Below are 17,123 nucleotides of genomic sequence, written 5' to 3'. Positions count from 1 at the left end.
GAAAAAAGTGTCCTACATCAACTAATGATGTAAGAAGCAGGAGAAAGTTGTAGAAAACATAAGCTCCTTAAAATATTAGAAAGGATTATTAATAAACATTTTTTAATGTACTGGTTATAATTCTCCCTAGATGCACTTTCACTAGTATTGTTTTTTCCCCACGTAAATGTATTTTATAATCACATTATGTCTGACAGTGAACTGAAGTGCACAATCCCCAGTCAGTTAATTTTTTTGTTTGTTTTTTTGTTAAACATGATTCTGTAGCACCACCTCATGTTAAAATTTTAGTATTGCAGTCACTAACAGCCAAAAAGGACATTCATTATTCTGTTGAAGAAATGCAGTCACATTACAGAACACTCTCATGTGTTACACTGAGACTTGTCTCTTTAGTGTGATTATTATAGTTCTGAAATCCCAGCCTATGACTATAATGATTCATGTATTTATCCTGCCGAATGGTACAATTAGCTACACAACCTCTCCTACTTAAGTTGGAGAGATTTCACTCATTTTTTTCATTACTATTTTAAATAACATACCCATTTGTGAGCGCACACACTAATTCCACCCATACTCTGTTCTCAGTACTCCATCTTCATCCTCAGATCCATTTAGTCCAACACAGATAATTAAATGTCCAAAGCCACCTGTCATCTTACATAAAGCTCCACACCTAAGATCTATTAGAACTAGTACAGCAGAGCGACTGCACTCAAAAACATTAAAGTAAAACATAAAATACAGGCAGGGAGCTCAGTGAGTCCTGAGCCAATATATCTTACTGCTGCAGCATAAAATATAATAATGACTATTGAACAGATAAATTGGGCAATTACAAAATCCTCTGTATAATATAATATCTACAGGTCCTATTGTGCTACTGTATGTACAGATACAACATAAACTTTGATGCGGTAAAACGAGCAACATAGCTCAGGAGGTAAGAGCGTTTGTCTGACAGTCGGAGGGTTGCCGGTTTGATTCCCCCGCCCTGGGCGTGTCGAAGTGTCCCTGAGCAAGACACCTAACCCCTAATTGCTCCCAACGAGCTGATTGGTACCTTGCATGGCAGCCTTTCACCGCTGGTGTGTGAGTGTGTGTGTGAATGAGAGGCGGCAATTGTAAAACGCTTTGGATAAAAGCGCTATATAAATGCAGTCCATTTACCATTTACAAGTAAATACATTAATCTTTAAAAGCACAATGTTTGCCTTGCTCTGTCTATACGATCCTAATCATTTACAGCCCATGCCCCAGAAACACTAGGAATTAAGTCACAGTTAATACTCTATGGACCATGAAATACATAATTATACATACAGTACATCCATCTCAGAACCCCCAGCACACAGTATGTTCAATCTTGAACAATATTGTCAACATATGTTAGGCATTTGATTTCTGAAAATACTTGCTACTATAATTTGAAGATAGCCAAATGTTTCCGGCCTGTTTTTGTGCCATTTTTGACGCTGGCTTGCCAAAGTGTTAATGCGCTGAAAGCGGGCAAGTTGTTTGGGTGATTACACGCTTTCTGCCTTCCCATAATTCCCCTGGGCATCGTAGTGTGGTGTGAAAGCTATGTGACACAAAACCTTGCCAGTGTCAGCTATTGGCAGCCGAATGTGTGCCTAATGGATGAGGAATTGAGCAGAGAGACTTACTATTATTATTATTATTATTATTATTATTATTGTTATTATTATTATTATTAAGCTATAATATCTCAAATTGCGTACATGGATCTGTGTTTCATTAGCACTGATCCAAGTATAAATAAATCTATAAATAAGTGGAGGCCTCTATAGGACTACATTTTCAGGGCGTCATTTGCAACAAGAACTGGAGATGCTTGATGATGACTGACATCTTTTTTTTGGGAGGGTGTGGGGGGGGTGTGGTTGCCTTAGACAACTCAAATGGATTTATGTGTGACAGCTCACACCTTGATGAAGTCACAAACAGCTGTAACATAAAATGTTATTTTCTGTGGATCTGGTACAAAATGATCTGTGCAGACATAATGGGTATTGATATACACTGCACCATCATGATACATGTAAATGTCTTTTTTACAGCTACAGCACCTATACTGTTAACCCACAGTACCTGAGCCACAAAAGCTCTGATTAAGAGAAGGATGTGTGTACTTCTGCAACACACTCCGAGTGCAAGGCTGTGGTCTACACCATGACCAAATAAAAACACCAGCTCTGTTATGCATGTAGTCCCATAAAGTAAACAAGGATTCGTTTATTTTATTATCATAGTTAACATCAAATAAACATGCATAGCTATTGATATTTACATTAGTTTTAAACAAACAGAAGTATCCATCCTGGAGTGTACAGTATAAATACATGTTACAGTGTCTGTTCACAGTCGTTGAGGGAGGACACTGTTCCACAGCCACTACTTCTGATGCTAACGCATAGCACGGTCACGTTCCAACAACGTCACAGCGCCATTATGAAGATGTTAGGTGCTGATGAATAACGGTTTTATTTGAGCTGGGTTCAAAAGAAAAGAGTACTTGAAGAACACCACACATTCTGTATGGTTACCAGAAGGTCAGCACCTGAGTCCCTCCTCTCCTCTTTACTTCCAAAACTAAATGAGGTTCCGGCTGGCCTCAGGAGTTTCCGGTGTGACTGACCTTCGAGTTTGCAAAGATAAAACAAAATTGAACATTTCCAAGGTGAGGCTTCAGCAGTACAGAGACCAGACCTTTTTCACTGTTAAGAACATAGAGCTGATCAATTTGTAAGAGAACCTGTGGCTCTACCCTGTAAGACGGAAAAGGAGTTCTCCTGAAATCAGAGCAGGTCCTGTTTCCCGCTTCCTTTCAGGATTGTGCTTCGTCGTAAGGCGCAGTCGCCACAACTGCTCTCAATACTGTATTCCAGTTAGTGCAGAGCAAGGGGGTTATCAGTGATGCCTTAGGGCAGTGATATTACGGGAGGGGGGAGCGCAGTAGGCTGTGTGTAATTGGATGAGGCATCAAGGCGAACTCCAGAGCATTTTTTTTTTTTTTTTCTAAAAAATCCATGGGTTGCCATGACTAAAGTTTTTAAAATAGCTGGCTTTGGCTTCATGTTTGGCACCAAGTAAATAAAAGGTGTTGATAAAACAAACAGCGCATTTTCATGCAAAAAGGTTTTGGGACAGGGTCAGGCAAGCCAGTCCTGCACCAGCACTCAGAGATGCTGTCCGTCTGTATTTTGAATCACCAGACGTGATCTCAGGTGACTGACCATTATAACTCTGCAGAGATGCAAATACATTTGCCAGCAGCCATACCTCCATGCACTCTGCTCCTGCCAAATGGCTGAAGCTAAGCAGGTGTGGGCTTGGTTAGTACTTGGATGGGAGACCACCAGGGAATACTGAGTTGCTGCTGGAAGTGGTGTTGGGTGGGCCAGCAGGGGGCAATCTTCCCTCTGGTACAAATAAACCCCAATGCCCCAGTGCAGTGACAGGGAGATGCCGTCTTTCGGATGAGACGTTAAACCGAGGTCCTGACTCTCTGTGGTCACTAAAGATCCCATGACACTTATCGCTAAGAGTAGGGGGTTCCCCGGTGTCCTGGCCAAATCCCAGATCTGGCTCTCGCAAACTTGCCACTAAAAATCATCCCCAGACTTAATTGGCTAAATAAATGTTCTCTCCCTCTCCACCTTCGCTAATGTGTGGTGAGCGTTCTGGCGCAAATTGGCTGCCGTGCATCACCCAGGTGGGTGCTACACATTGGTGGTGGGTGAGGTGAGTTCCCCTTCACTGTAAAGCACTTTGAGCATTTGGAAAAGTGCTATATAAATGTAATTAATAATAATAATAATAATTTCGTTGAAACGAGTCGATGGAGGCTTTGTCGTCCAGCTCGTTCTTAGTGTTTTTTTTTTTGCAACATACTGTAATATTGTGGGGAATAACATGACTGCAGGAATATTTTTGTTTTGTTTCTTGTTCAACCCATAACTTTCCAGATACACTGTCAATATGATTTAAAGATGTGTTCACAACCCAATATCAAGAGAGAACAATGTTTTCCATAACCTAAAAAAAAACACAAAAAAAACATTAACTGATATTTAGCAAGCTGGGTTTGCCTTTGTTTTCTTGTCAGGATGCACAGAGAGAGGCTGCCTCCCAGTGGTCTAATGGCTTAAAGAGGAGGCAGTTACATTTGCATGAAATCCTGCATAAGTACTCTGACACCTGGGTGCTGATTTTTTTCAGCATCTTCAAAACAATACCAAGCATAAAACATGATGTAAAAATAAACCAGCACGTAAATGCTTGTTTTTCCTTCCTACTGATAACTGGAAAAAATGGCATGTATGTCCAAGAGTCTGACAATTTTATAACATGGAGACCTACATGGTGTACGAGTTTACTGCCTCTCAAGTCTGAGACCTAGAGTACCTGCAGTCATATTTTAGTCTGTACAGTACAGCCTGTACTTTGCAGATCAAAGTTTCTTTATCTACTTTACCCATCTACGACGGGAGATCGATAGACAGATTGCGTCCCAACTTACATAAATTTCAACCCTTAAAATAACATGCAGATTCAAAACTCAAAACTTACCCAGTGCAGTCAAAAATATATGAAGAGTCCTTGTACATGTATATTAATCGTGCATCATACAAACGCAACTAGTTAAATGTTTAGATCTTCTCAGTTTTAACAATAGTTAATCATAAAACATGTTTACACTTAATTAATTCAATCAATTAATTGATCAGGTAAGCAAAATTTCTGTGCAGTAAGATAACAGTATAGTAGCAGACTTCAGTTCATGTCAACAAGACAGTCGTTTTGAACAGGTAGATTTCTTGTAATATGTTGAATATATTTATAAATGCTAATCATAATAAAAGTATTGCCAGTGATCAGTGTACATCAGTTTAACCTCAATCATGAAGTTGCACAAGAGAGAAGCTACGCTTGATTTGAATACACTTGGCGAATTTCGTGACAGTTATGAAGAAGAGCCATCCTTCCCATCGTTTTTGTATAAATACAGGAAAGGAAAACTGAAGGCCCGGAAGGACAGAAAAACGATAGAAAGGCATGCAGCAAATAAACAAGGAACTTTGAGAATATCCCAGTTGTACGGAAGGCTCATTTCAAAAGTAATAAACATGGGGAAATGGATTCTGCTTATTTGCATTAGCATTTAAGCTAAAAACATCAGTTCCCTCAAAGGAAAGTTACACTTGCAGAAATCCAGAACCATGGTGTGAGAACTGCCCTCTGACAATGCATCTATTAAGTTACATGTATTCTTGTTTAACAGGATTTGTTTTTTTTTAAAATATTATCATAACGTCTAGCTAATTTCACTGATCTAAACATTCCTTGCTGTTATTAAAATGTAACAAAGCTCAGTTTAACTTCAAAATTACACAATTTAAAAAAATTGGATGAATTAAGATGAGAGAGAGAATGGAGTAAGACATAAAATGTCAAATAATATCTTTGGTCCTTCAGTTGTACGCTTCTCATTCCTGAAACAGGATGTACTGAACAAAACATAAACAGTGGTGAGCGGTGGTTCAGTTAAGAAGATGAAGATCCATTTTCCTCGGTATGGCAAGATTACATACCAATTACATCAAAATGTTCATGGTATTGATACTCATAGAAGCCTCAAAATCAGTCTACATTCAAAACACAGGCTTCTGTGAGAAACTGTCCTTGTAATTTATTCAAGGGCAAAAGGTACCAAAAAAAAATTCTACAGACTATAGTTGCACAGACAGTTGTACTGTTGATTAAGCTGTTTATTCATTTTAAGATTATGAGAATCTGTTGTTTTCACAACAGCTTGTTAAATGCCGATGATATAAAATGTTGTATTAATCTCTAGTGATGGAAATAGATGTGTAATGTGGTTATATAGAGATAATTTGTCAAAATATTCACTGACCCAGTTAATAGTCTGCATGGACCATGTAGTAAAGTCTTAGAGCTGCAGTATCAACCAAGACAAAAGAAGCTGATATCACCAAGAAATACATGAATACTGGTTTTATGTTTAGAGATGGTTGATACTGAACAAGTGAGGTTGTAGCTAAAATATGTGCATTGGCTGACGATGCTTTCATTATGCCTGTTTCAGAATCCCCATATCCATGGAATGATACAGGATCCAAACAGTCGGGAAGGTAAAATGTTTTCTAGTGTGAAGTCTATAATACTTGCATAAAACCAGCATTTATTATTTTATTTATTCTTTATTTTTTGCAGAATCTGTGCTTACTCATGTTGTTCGATGGATGTAGTTTATTGCACATTAGGGCTCATTATTCTTGTGAAACTGTTTCATGTTTAACAGGCTAGTTGCGAGATTGCGCCATGCCTCCTGGGACTAAATTAGCGCACCGATCCCTGATCTTTGAGCTTGTGTTTGCACTGTAAGTCACTCCAGATAAGGACATCTACAGCCAAACGGACGTAACATACAGTAAAAGTAAAGCATGATTAGCAGTAAGCTGCCAAAGACACTCTCCCGGAGGATAAAGACTCCTCTCCTCTCACTCCCCAGGACTGGCGCTAAATCTAATATCACGTCCAGGGCTGTCAGCCATGCTCAGTTTGCAGTGAAAATGCCTCAAGCTGACGCACCTCCAAGGGGACTCAGTGGAAATGGTGGAAATACAGACGTACAGCAGTTGTTGTATAGTTGTGTGGTTCTGCACTTTATACCTTTCATGGTTTTTACCTGGAAGATTTACTGTTGGACATGCGGCTGTCAGAAGATGTCAGGTCTGAGTTTTGCGTTCTCAGTCCTTTGTTTGGTACAAAGGAAATACGGGGAATAAATAAATAAATAAATAATAGAACTGCATATAAAAGATTATATGACCGTCCCCCTTCCCTCAAACACACACACACACACACACACACACACACATACTTTTATAACGCTGCCTTTTTTGTTTAGAAATGTGGTGTTGGATGGCACTCTCGTAGCGTAAACAGTCACCACTCAGTTCTGTAACTTCTTGGGGTTCTTCGGCGAAGTCTGATCGCCAAACTTTTCATTCAAACAAATGCGCTCTAAGTGGAAAACAACAGAATGAGCAGACGCACACACACACACACACACACACACAAACACACATGCGCATGTGCACACACACACACGCACATGCATACACGCACACGCACACACACACATATGAACACGCACACACAAACACACACGCACTCAGGTGTTAAAAGTATAAGTAGTATGTCCAGTACAGCAGGTTGACGGCGATGAAGGAGAGTGGGAAGGACATGCGTGAGTAGTTGTCTATGTAGTGCGGGTTCTCCACGTGGCAGCAGTTGATGAAACGCAGGCACTTCCTCACGGTGCTGAGGGACTGCTCACACAGGCTCGGTGCCTCTATGTCCGCGTTCGCCTCGCTGCTGCCCGCCCCGGGGCCTGAGCCCGTCGGGGTCGCCGGGGTCGTGGGCGTCGCCGGGGCGGCCGGGGCTTCCTTACGCTTCTTCAAACGGGTGGAGTTGCTGGCGATGGTGGTCACGACGCCGTTCATCTCGTCTTCGCATTCTTGCACCTGCTGTCCGTACTGCGCGTGGATTGAACAACAAGACCAGGTCAAAACCGAGTATATGGCTGTACCTCTCCGGCCGACCAATGGTGTAACTTCATCACTCACTCAGTCACTCAGTCACAGACATTTGCATTTGTAGGGCTGGCCCCGCTGTTGCGGTCCAGTTATAAACAAGATCAGGTTAAAACCTAGTATATGGCTGGACCTAACACACGTGATTCGGCCGACCAATGGTGTAACTTCATCACTCACTCACTCAGTCACTCACTCAGTCACAGACATTCGCGTTTGTAGGGCTGGCCCCGCTGTTGCGGTCCAGCCAAAAATATACGCACAACGACATTTACATAATTACGTAACCACGCAAAATAAATGAATAAATAAAGTAGACTCCACAGCTCCTCCACTTCACATGTAGTTCCGTCGCTATGCCTATCACAGCTCTGTAGCGGTCTTACCATGAGTGCGTTGGTGCCGTTGGGTTGATGCAGAGTACAGAAGTGAGCTACTGCGTACTCGATCAGAGCCCCAAAGATGAAGCTGAAGCAGATTCCCAGGTAGACATCGATAGCCTTGATAAAGCAGTTGGCGTTGGGCAGCGAGGTTCGGGCACCCATCATCAGGGTAGTCATAGTCAGCACGGTCGTCACGCCTACAAAACAAAAAAATCAGTTTCATATTTAACATTTTGGGGTGGGCTAGAGCACAACTGGGCACCTCCTGCTATAGGAAGAAGAGCCTGAAGAATAGGGTATGGAGGAATAAGCTGCCTGCATGGTAGGGATAGAGGTGTCACTCCTGGGGGGCTGCAGTGCCTGCAGGTGTTTGTGATTTCCTTTCAATCAGCAGCCTTGAGAACAAGGTGTGTGGATTTGTTAGCCAATCAACAACTTAACACTGTAAAGGCGAGAGCCAATGCCATCAGGCATTTGAACAATCCGAATTACTCCAACACCACAAATGCAATACCCTCCTCCTTCCACGACTTTTCCCGAATAGCTGGGCTTAAAATAACTGTGTTGTTAGAATTCCAAAAAAATCAACTGATTAAAGAAATACAGGCTTTTTGTGCCATTTTCTTCACAAAACCCCCTGACAGACAATAGGTAACAGGTGCTGATACCCAGGTGTGAATGGGTTTCTCTCTCCTCCGGCATGCTATTCAGCAACTGAATGACCAACACTTTGATATGAATCACTGGGCCAAGTGCTATCGACTTCAGCGTGGGGATCAATAATTGTGGACATTGTATTCTTAGAAATTGTGGGTTTATAACTCCGTGGAGATATAACTCCTCCGACATACATTTTTCACTGAAATGGTGACTTCAGATTAACTCTAAATAGACGACAGGATGGCAAAATCATGCAAGCGAATGGGACCAGAGGAAGCACTGCAATTAGTGATGAATGACCTCATCATGGACCTGGCATGCGAGCTGCGTGAAAATGACATGAAGTCAAAGACAGAAGCAGCAGCTGCCAATGCAGCCACGCATGAAAGCACGGTGCCAGGTTCGGCAAATGCAGTCGGAATGAGGCTAAAGACAACTGCGTGAAACGCAACTGATTTGTGTACAGTCCCTGCTGTATTTCTCTACATACTTTCTACATTTTGTGTTTTGCTTGTTTTGCACATTTCAGCACTTTTCTCAATTTGCCTGTAATACGCCATGGCGTATTGTCCCATACCTATATACTGTAACAAAACCAAGATTGATACAGGCATGTCCTTTCTTTCAAGAAAATAGATTTGCAACATGTTTCAAAATCTTTATGAAAGGAGGTCACTGTGGGTTCTGAAATCAATGCTGTAATGCTGGATCAGTCTGCCACCCCTTGGTGGTTTAAGGTAGTAGAAAACACAGCCTTTCTAGTGTTAAATGAACACTACCCTAAAGCACACAGAAGCTTAAGCACATCTAAAACCAGAAGACACTGCGGCCCTCCAGGCCCGGATTCTGACACCTGTGGTGTAATGGGATACACACAGGATGGGGCGCCAGTAAGATGGGGTACAGTACCTATGCAGATGCGGGCCGGGACAGAAGACTGACTGATCCAGAAGGAGACCCAAGACAGCACCACCAGCAGGCTGGACGGAACGTACGTCTCCAAGATAAAATACAGGATGCTCCTCTTCAGCTCAAAGTGGAAAATCAGCTTGGGGTAGTGTCCTGTGGGGACAATCACTCTGCTATATTAAAGTGGAATATCAGTTTGGGGTTAATATATAATGACTCATGTCACAGCAGGAATTCACATGCTGATTTGTCTGCTGTTTAAATGATTAGCTTGACTTAAAAATAAAAGAAAATAAAAAAAAAACATTAAAAGATTAGGTGTTAAAATTAGGTATTATTGCAATATCAACTATTGTAATTAGTACATTGACGATCAACGGCAACTTAAAGGAATAGGTTGGCAATTAATGTAAAAGTGGAAAGCACCCCAGTGCTAGTAGAATCCTATTGGCTGTCACGGTTCCGCAGTACTTGTGGGTAACCTGTGATGCGACAGCAGCCTGTACCTGTCTCATAGATGGCCTCGGAGACAGAGGTGTAGTGGTCCTCCACTGTGTACTGGGCCAAGCGCAGCGTGTCCAGGCCGCTCACCGAGTCATTTCCTCTGGTCCAGTAGAACATCACATCATTTATATTATATCCCCCTGCAGGCATGATAAAATAAATCAGCGCACAGTTAATGTCAGGTTCCTCAGGGGGGACAGTTAAAGGGATGTTCGAGTCAACAGAAAATGTGAGTTTTTATTCATGGCCTGGATCACGAGTGCACTGGGAACCATTCTTGCAGGCCTCTTGAGCAGGGTAAATTAAGTATATTATGATTCCGGTATTAATTATCAAAACGTATCTGTCCAGTGTTTTGGGATTGGGGTTCGACCTTGCATTCTCAAATCATCCCACAACATTAAGTTTTACTTCAGATATTAGGGTGCTTCATGCATATTCACCCGTTTCACAGCGCTCTGTAATAGAAAGATTATTGAGGTGCATTTTCAGCTTTTAGCCCCAAGAGGGTGCTGCAGAATCAAAGGTTCACAGATCTCACAGGCTGTCAGATGCCAGCCAACCACATGAAACCTTTTCACTCAGATTGCTCTCTCTCTCTCTCTCTCTCTGTCCCTCTCTCCATCCCTTCCTCCCTCTGTTTCCCCCTTAGGACAGAACACACATGAGGCATGCATTATTGATTCCTTGTATTGCACAAGGGACGAGAGAAAGTAAATTGTGACTCTCTATAATTTCCTATTTCCTGCACTTCCTGGTCACCACACCAGAGAGAACATAAATAATTTCCCTGAGCATGGGACTGCAACATTGCAAATGCATTGTGTAAACTGCTGACGGTGAGTTAGTGGGAAAAAAACATGCGAGGTCGTGAAAATGAGTTATAAAGTTTGCACAGACCCCAGGCTTTTCTGCCTCCGCTGCCTCTCTGTGAACAGCACTGGAGTGGGGCAACTTGGGGGAACAAAAATGTTCTGACAACTAAACAGCCGAGATTTAAAAGCCTGCAGGAACTCCCGAGCTAAACTTCTGACACTTTCATAGAACCTGCATTTCTCCATCCACACCCCCTACAGCAGCACCATCCCACACACACACACACACGCACGCGCACGCGCACTCGCACACACAGGCACACACACACACAAGTACTGTGTAACAATTCCATTTTTTACGGCTTGGCTTCCTCAGTCTTGTAAGTGTCAAATAAATATTTCACCGGCGTTTTTATTCGCCCGTGCTCTGTAAACATTGGCTTAAAAAGGCGCACACTTTCCATGGCACTTCATCAAAGGAACAGCGTCTGAGCGTGGCCTGTTCCAGTCAGCTCTGCGGCGAGGCGGAGGTGCAGGAGTGCTGAATCTGGCACACTAGGCTGGTTAAAATCACCACATTCACAGCGCTTTCCCAGCGCAGGGGAAGGAGGGTGAGGGGAGTTTGGAAAGGGCATACGGGTTCAGTAGGGATCTCACTGTGGGCTGGCTCCGTGGAGCAGCACATACCGAGCGCCCCGCGCTCTCCCAGAGCCCCGCCTCCTGCTCTACATGGGCTGTCCTTACATAACGAGCTACAGCGCGGTCAGAGGGAAACCAACCAGCGGGGGAATCAGGGGGCAGATAGGGCGGGATGAAGGAATTAAAGGGGCAAAGGCAGGAAATGAGGGGGCAGATTTCACGTAGAAGTGCACCTGGCCTCCATAAATCTGCATGACACGCAAGGGTCTCATGCACAATGACACAATGAATAGTCAGACATGTCAACAGGCATACATACTGTACACGTGCACATACATGTGCATGCATGCACAAATACATGTGTATGCACAAATATATATGTACTCATGCACAAATAAACATACACAGTCCTATACACGCACACACACACACACACACACACACATACACACGCACACACACGCACACACACACACACATACACACGCACACACACGCACACACACACAATGGACCCCACTGGGGCCATCCACAGAGAAGCCAATCGGGTCATCGGCCAATTCGGCTAAATTACCACATGGATATTTGCATGACTCACCCTCATTTTGAGTCAATCAATGAGGATACTGATATCTGAATGGGTGACCTATTAGCCCTCTCACCAATCATAGAAAAGCACACATCATGTTACATGTACATAAGTGTCACTGTGTTCCTGTGCTGTTGCATCACTTATCACCTCCCACCCCACTGACCCAGAGAAAGGGCAGTCCACAGTGACACTTAAACTCCAGTTCTTCACGTCTCATCTCATTTCATCAAAGACATGTACAGAGGTCTTACAGCTCTCCAGTTGCAGTGTGCAGGTCTGCTTGTCCATAGGGTACTTGGTCAGGTCCATGTTGCAGGCCACTGTGGTTGTGATCCTACAGTAGAGACAGTGAAGAGGGAGTCACTGGTTACATATGGTTTACTGTACCTCACCGGAGCGTCCTAGTTTTTCCCTGTGAGTAGATCTCATTTCCGTCTCCAGGGAGATTCCTGCCAGCTGCCCTCTCTGAGCGCTGCTCTCCTTTCTCCATCATCCCCTCCAGTTCCGCTCTCTCCATCTGATACCCCTCCTTCCACCCACCCCTTCTTCTCCCATCTCTGTGACTGGCCTAAACCCCCCCTGTACCCCACTCACCCCCTCCCCCCACCCAAATACACACACACACACACACACACACACACACATAGTACATAAATGCACAGACACAAATATGTGCACAGACCAAGACACATAATATGTACATACACCAATGGACACAGACACACACACACACACACACAGACACTCGCACGCACAGATGGACACACATTATATGCACGCACAAATGAGCACATGGCAGGGACACGCATGCACACTCTGGCACGGGCACGTACCTCAGGGCATACAGAACAGTCCCGTTTGGAAAGATCCGGATCAATCTGTTCTCCACGGTGATGTCGTGGAGGAAGGACTTCTTCGAGTCCACAATGAAAGTATCCGGCACCCAGAGCAGCTCCACCAGCCGGCCATCCAGGCTCAGGCTCTTGTTGCCGTCGAAACACAGACGCTCGTCCGTCCACCGCTGCCTCAGGAAGATAGTGGCAGTGTAGTCCTTCATGAAGGCACAACAAACGATTTGCAGCATTTAATACTGGATGGGCACACCAGTCAGTGCATCTGACACAGCGCAGGCCCACACACCACACAACAATGTGTATTCCTGTAAAAACACAAAGCAATGAACCACAGACCTACAGAAATGCACAGAAAGCGGTATATCCCACCTAATGACATGAACCCAACTGTTAAGTTGGGTTGTAATCTCTAAATATTAACCTTGAGCCAATGCCATGTTTAGTGTGAAACCATGATTATAGTACTAACACTATCACCAATATTAGTCTTTGGTTCTAATCTCATTGCACAGCTAATCTGGTACAAAGGGCAGAGGTTGGACCTCCTGCTATGTGAAGCTGACGCTGGTTTTCTATATTTAGGTCACAGTTTGCATAGACATTTTGGTTTAAATATGCTACCCCCTCATCACATTCGAAAATCCAGATGGCACTACAGGTTGACCCAGTTAAGTAAAAATGTTTTACATTGGAAAAAAGCACATGAAGTTGATGTTAGCATGCTAATGCTATCAGTGCTAGCATGCATCTCACAGCACTGCAAGACTGGGCCGGCCACTGTGTCCTACCATGTTGATTTCTGATATTGTGTCGATGCTGGCGATGTCCAGACTCATGCCGACCGTGACCGGTCCGTCTGTTGGAGAAACGGAATAAAACATGGGCCCCTCAACATATCAATCACACACGTGTGCATGCACACACACACACAAACACACACACAAACACACTCTCACTCTCTCTCTCTCTCTCTCTCTCTCTCTGTCACTCGCTGAAGATCAGTTGCTCCTCATAGACACTTGACCAGACTAAGAAAATCATCCCAACAGAAGCTTAAATCTGCCCTTCATCACTGACAGTTTCCCTCGAGCTGCTTATTTGAGAGTTTGTTTCTTTCTGATTTGGCAATCATGGAATTAATTAGCTGAATAATGCACATCAGTGGGCAGTTTATCACCTATGCCTTAATTGAACCTCATGGCACCGTTCAGCAATCTACTGATTACTTCACCATGGGGACAGATTCAGTGCTTGCTGACTGTGGGCACAAACTGGGCACAGTATCAGATTAATGTGTAATTACAGGAAGATTAAAAACTACCTTCAGTTAATGTGCAAATTTATTATCATACTGGATTACACGGGACATCTATTCCAGTGTATCTTCTGGCGTTCACAGGACAGGACAACTCAACGCCCATTTAAAATACGTGTTCACATTCACCTGGCAGCGTGTCGCCTGTGCCTTCATTTCCCAGAGATCTACAGCTTATTTGATCACTGGACAATAAAATGTCTACGCCCAAACAACAGGGCACAGTAACAGAGTAAACAGAAATGAATCTGCACACACTCTGCTTAGTTCCTTAAAGGAGTCTGAGGGTGGGTCCCTGCCCGTGTTATATACACTATATCCAGATGTGATCCTTCCGGTTCATTCCATCTACACGTTCAGTGAGGGGCAGTGAATCTGCAGTAATTAACAGCCATTAAGGGGACCGTTAACCGTTCTGTGCACATATCACTTAAACAGGCAGCTTTATTAGCATGCAACCTGTAGCATAGGAAAATACATATGGCCAAACCGGGAGAAATCTTAAGCCACACTTGCCCTGCCTTCCTGAAACAGGAGCAGACTCATCGCTCTGAGCTGCATTGTTTTTGCCATTTATAACCAAGAGTCAATACAAGGCTATGGACCCTGCAATGTATTTAAACACAAATGCTGCACCAAGTTAAGCTTTTATTCTCCATAATGCTGCTGCAATATGTTTTCCACTGCCGATCGATAAATACTATCCTACCACTATCTTCTTGTAAAAATGACATGCGATCACTCTAAAAAACAGAACTATTCTAAATGAACACCTATACAGATATTTACAAACCACATCCAAAAAGCAGGTGCTATATTTTAAATTCCCATATGAGTACTTAGAAACATAAACACCACTATGACTTTGCCAGTCATGAATTTTCCAGGGTTTGGCTTTGAAAAACTCCTTTGTTCCTTTAGCAATATATTTGGATCATGGTCTTGCGGTAGGATGAAGCGCCAGCCAATGTGTTTGGAGGCATTTGCTTGAATTTGACCAAATAAGAGGCTTCTGTACACTTCAGAATTCAGTTGGCTGCAGCTATCAGCAGTTATATCAATGAAGAAAAGTGAGCCAGTATCTGTGGCTGTTTCAGAGATAAGGGGGATGCTTTCAATATTGAGCAGTTCTCTTTGTGCCCCATACTCCGATCCAAGTGAATCTTGGTCTCCTCTGTCCACAAGACCTTTTTCCAGAACTCGTTATGGTGCCCTGAAATCCCATTTATATGTATAAAAAGTGCTGAAATTTCTATATGATGAAACCAAAAAGTTGAGAAACCATAAAAGCTGAGCATGTGCATTTTAATCAAATGTGCATTTTTTACTTGCTAATCTAAAATTGTGGTGTAATAATAATAGTATCCCTGGTGTGAGTGTGAATTGTCTCACTCGCATGCATACATCCATTAGAGTAATTTAGCTCGTTGTGTAGTTGTGATACTGATGGACGCATGTCTTCTTACTGTCAAAGAAAGGGCGCAGGTATTTGTTGTATCCTTTCATCAGCTTCTGAATGGTGGGGGGGAGAATCTCGCCCTGTACTTCAGCCAACAGCAGAAAGTCTTTCATAATCCTGCAGAGTTTTTTTTTTTTTTGGGGGGGGGGGGGTTAGGAAGGGAAGGCAGGAAAGAGATAAATGATTTAGAAGCAGAATAAAATGGTGCACTCATGCAGCACGACCGATCTGATATTTCTAATTCCAATTACCGACCTTCCGACCACACGTCTGCGGAGAGGCAGAACAATGAAGCCAGAGTCGGTTACATAGCGATAAGGCATGTGAACCCAGATTAAACCGCTCAAACAACTTTGAATGAAAGAGAGATATAATTGGATAACTCTGATACTCTTGGACAGAACGCATTTAAATGCTCCATCAGCATTTTTAAAAATTCTGGTACTTTTCATTTATTTTTTTCTTTTATGCAGTTTCACGCTTATCACATCCGTTTCTGATTTTCCTTGGTGTCTGTATTTCTTATCTGGATTTATACTGGGTTTACCACTAAAGGGGTTGAGTATTCAAAAGCAAGTGGTAGCATTTACTACCAACGATTCCCATAAGAGCCAAATGTGCTATTCACAGAGTCTCTGCAAACTCAAGCCGCCGGAACATTCTGAGCTTTCAAAAGGAGGTTCCACATAAAAGGAGAAACTGGCCCCAGAGGGTGGGAGATGCGTGAACAGTGCTGACGGAGAGCTACAGACAAGCAGAAGCCTTCAATGTCGCACTGCATGTATAGTCTTCCATCCATCCATTATCTATACCCACTGTCCTGGGCAGGGTCGCGGGGGGGTGCTGGAGCCTATCCCAGCGTGCATTGGGTGAGAAGCCAGATTACACCCTGGACAGGCCGCCAATCTATCGCAGGGTACATGCACCATTCACTCACATCAATTTGGAGCCTCCAATTAGCCTACCTGCATGTCTTTGGACTTTGGGGGGAAACCAGAGGAAACCCACGTGGACGCCGTAAGAACATGAAAACTCTATACAGACAGGCCCAGACTCGGATTTGAACCTTCTTGCTATGAGGTGGCAATGCTACCCACTCTACCACTGTGCCACCAGTATTACAGTGTATATGCAGGGAAATGACTCCATAGTACGGACGATACTGGGCTGACCCTCTTTACCCCACCCTGCTGCCATCCACACCCTCCACGAGTAGAGAGTACATAGGCCAGCCCATGGACACATGCCTTGGTGTATCTTTCATGTGACACCACAAAGAGTTTTGGGGACTTCAATTAACAGTTTACCTTGCTAATTTAATGCTTTCCCCCAGCTCCACAGCAAGGA

General features: G+C 43.4%; 1 protein-coding gene across 2 annotated transcripts in view; it reads right to left on the bottom strand.

Moving 5' to 3' along the window:
• Positions 1-3,725: 3,725 nt before the first annotated feature.
• LOC118217682 (gamma-aminobutyric acid receptor subunit pi) overlaps positions 3,726-17,123 on the bottom strand; it is a 32,855-nt gene continuing 19,457 nt past the window's right edge. For both annotated transcript variants that reach the window (XM_035399633.1, XM_035399632.1), the window contains exons 3-10: positions 15,784-15,893; positions 13,791-13,858; positions 12,982-13,199; positions 12,400-12,482; positions 10,105-10,242; positions 9,599-9,751; positions 8,033-8,226; positions 3,726-7,589 (exon numbers count right to left, since the gene is read on the bottom strand). In XM_035399633.1, coding sequence (XP_035255524.1) covers positions 7,233-7,589; positions 8,033-8,226; positions 9,599-9,751; positions 10,105-10,242; positions 12,400-12,482; positions 12,982-13,199; positions 13,791-13,858; positions 15,784-15,893 — 1,321 coding nt within the window. In that variant the 3' untranslated portion in view covers positions 3,726-7,232. The remainder of the gene's footprint in view (positions 7,590-8,032; positions 8,227-9,598; positions 9,752-10,104; positions 10,243-12,399; positions 12,483-12,981; positions 13,200-13,790; positions 13,859-15,783; positions 15,894-17,123) is intronic.

This window comes from Anguilla anguilla, chromosome 18, assembly GCF_013347855.1.
Source record: "Anguilla anguilla isolate fAngAng1 chromosome 18, fAngAng1.pri, whole genome shotgun sequence".
Lineage (NCBI taxonomy): Eukaryota > Metazoa > Chordata > Actinopteri > Anguilliformes > Anguillidae > Anguilla > Anguilla anguilla.
The sequence above is the reverse complement of the archived record's forward strand: the minus strand, read 5'-3'. Positions and strand labels throughout refer to the sequence as shown.